Source organism: Palaemon carinicauda, chromosome 36 (assembly GCF_036898095.1).
Source record: "Palaemon carinicauda isolate YSFRI2023 chromosome 36, ASM3689809v2, whole genome shotgun sequence".
NCBI lineage: Eukaryota > Metazoa > Arthropoda > Malacostraca > Decapoda > Palaemonidae > Palaemon > Palaemon carinicauda.
Genome location: NC_090760.1, coordinates 73,969,029 through 73,971,528, shown reverse-complemented (window position 1 = coordinate 73,971,528; position 2,500 = coordinate 73,969,029). Strand labels below are relative to the sequence as shown.

Below are 2,500 nucleotides of genomic sequence, written 5' to 3'. Positions count from 1 at the left end.
TAGCCAGACACGAAATGGCCTGGAAACGTCCGTCGACCACCTACTTGGAATTTCATTATCATCGATAGTGTCCTCCTCGATCTTTGGGCATTTCCTGAGGGCCACGTCCAGCAGGGTGCTCCCCCCGAGGATGGGCAAGACGGCGTTTGTGTCGAACAGCCCGCCGAAGGAACCGTCAGGAAGTTGGTGAGACATAACATACTCTTGGGCCATCGTCGCGTTCCAAGAACTGCCAATTTTACTGGACATCATAGCCTAATTTGAGTAGAGAATTGGTATTATTATCTTATTTATTATAGTAAAATAATTAGATTATTATTATTGTTATTATTATTATTATTATTATTATTATTATTATTATTATTATTATTATTATTATTATTATTATTATTATTATTATTATTTTTATTGTTATTATTATTATCATTATTATTATTATTATTATCATTGTTTGCTAAGCCACAACCCTAGTTGGAAAAGCAGGATGCTATAAGTCCTAATGGCTTCAAAAGGGAAAGTAGCCCGGTGAGGGAAGGAAATAACGAAATATATAAACTACAGTATGTGATATATATTAATAATAATAATAATAATAATAATAATAATAATAATAATAATAATAATAAAAATAGAAGCTTTGAAGTATGTTTTAGGTCTCCAAACGTTTATATAAGTTTGTCCTTCTGTCTAAAATATATTTCAAAACGTTTCGAACCGAATATGAAAATATTCATTGGAGGGATGGGATATCAGTGAGAGAAGGTATTTGGATAATGTCAATTTTCTTATCACTTCTTAAGAACTTTATGGATCGTTGCTTATGTAAATGAGATGAATATTCTATTTCGTGGGGGTAATATCAAGTATATATTAAATTTGTTTTGTTTTATTTCAAATATTTTTATGGAAAACTATATTTATCTTTTCTCTATATTCCAGTAATGGAAATAAGAGAATTATTTGATTTTGGATTCTTTTTAACAAGCATATACTATTTTTTTTTTTAATATATTTAAATCTAATTTTTTCAAAGTACAGTTTCCTTTCTGTTGAACTATTCTATCAATAACATCTACAACTTCTGCAGTAGTCCAATATGATTCTCTAGATTACTATTTGCAGACTATTCAACTCTCTAGACCAGATGGTATTCTGGTAATCCTCATTCATTAATTGTTGGATTATTCTTGATACAATTTCAACGCCCACGATTCACTGCCCATCGTCTACAGTCCACCTTTATGAAGCGCATTTAACAAAACGGTGACTCTGTGGCTAAGTAGATTAGTGCTTTGGTTGAGTTTGCTGGATCCCTAAATTCCCTGCTATTAGGTTCATCTAACTTAGTGTGAGGATCTAAAAATAAGACAAACACATCTGAAGGGTTATGATGGTATGTTGCAAACATCTCCGCTTGGCAATCTCTTGGAGGGGAGTTCGAGCACTGTTCAAGCTCAATAGTTTCTAGTAGTGTCAGTGAACTCATCTTCGCAAGCTAGAGATTAGTAGGTCTACTTGCTGAGTCACCAGCAGCTGTTTCCTGGCTCTCCCTGGTCCTACCTTGATGAACAAGGTACTACAGCGCTGATCATATGTATATATGGTGAGTTATTAGGGCACTATCACTGTACCTTGCCTCTGTTGGGTAGGAAGTGAAGAGGGTTTGAGAGGAACATGTTTGGGGTGAAGGGAAATCAAGAGGGAGGCAGAGAATTAGATGAAGAGATAAGGTGACATATGATATGGAGAGTAGAGGTTGAGTAGGAGGATGTCTTTGACAACGTTGGGAAACCAGAAGATTGAAGAGAGCACATCAGGCAACCGACCCTTAATGTAGGATCAACAGTGGGGGAGCAGAAGTTTGGAGAGAGCACATCAGGCAACCGACCCCTCAATGTAGGATCAACGGTAGGAAAACAGAAGATTGGAAAATGTGCATCAGGCAACCAACTCCTCCATGTAGGATCAACAGTGGGGGAGCAGAAGTTTGGAGAGAGCACATCAGGCATCCGACCCCTTAATGTAAGATCAATGGTGGGAAAGCAGAAGATTGGAGTGAGCACATCAGGCAAACGACCCCTTAATGCAGGATCAACGTTGGGAAAGCAGAATATTGGAGAGGGCACATTAGGCAACCGACCCCTTAATGTAGGATCAATGATGGAAGGGCAGAAGATTGGAGAGAGCACATTAGGCAACCGACCCCCTCAATGTAGGATCAACGGTGGAAAAACAGGAGATTGGAGAATGAGCATCAGGCAACCAACTCCTCCATGTAGGATCAACAGTGGAGGAGCAGAAGTTTGGAGCGAGCACATCAGGCATCCGACCCTTAATGTAAGATCAATGGTGGGAAAGCAGAAGATTGGAATGAGCACATCAGGCAAATGACCCCTTAATGTAGGATCAATGATGGGAGGGCAGAAGATTGGAGAGAGCACATCAGGCAACCGACCCCTTAATGTAGGATCAATGATGGGAGGGCAGAAGATTGGAGAGA

The 2,500-nt window shown here is 38.6% G+C and overlaps 1 protein-coding gene across 1 annotated transcript in view; it reads right to left on the bottom strand.

The window, feature by feature from the left end:
* The window catches only part of LOC137628910 (uncharacterized protein CG3556-like), a 230,091-nt gene that overhangs the window by 6,762 nt on the left and 220,829 nt on the right, over positions 1 to 2,500 (bottom strand). The window contains exon 7 of the mRNA XM_068360188.1: positions 45 to 255. Coding sequence (XP_068216289.1) covers positions 45 to 255 — 211 coding nt within the window. The remainder of the gene's footprint in view (positions 1 to 44; positions 256 to 2,500) is intronic.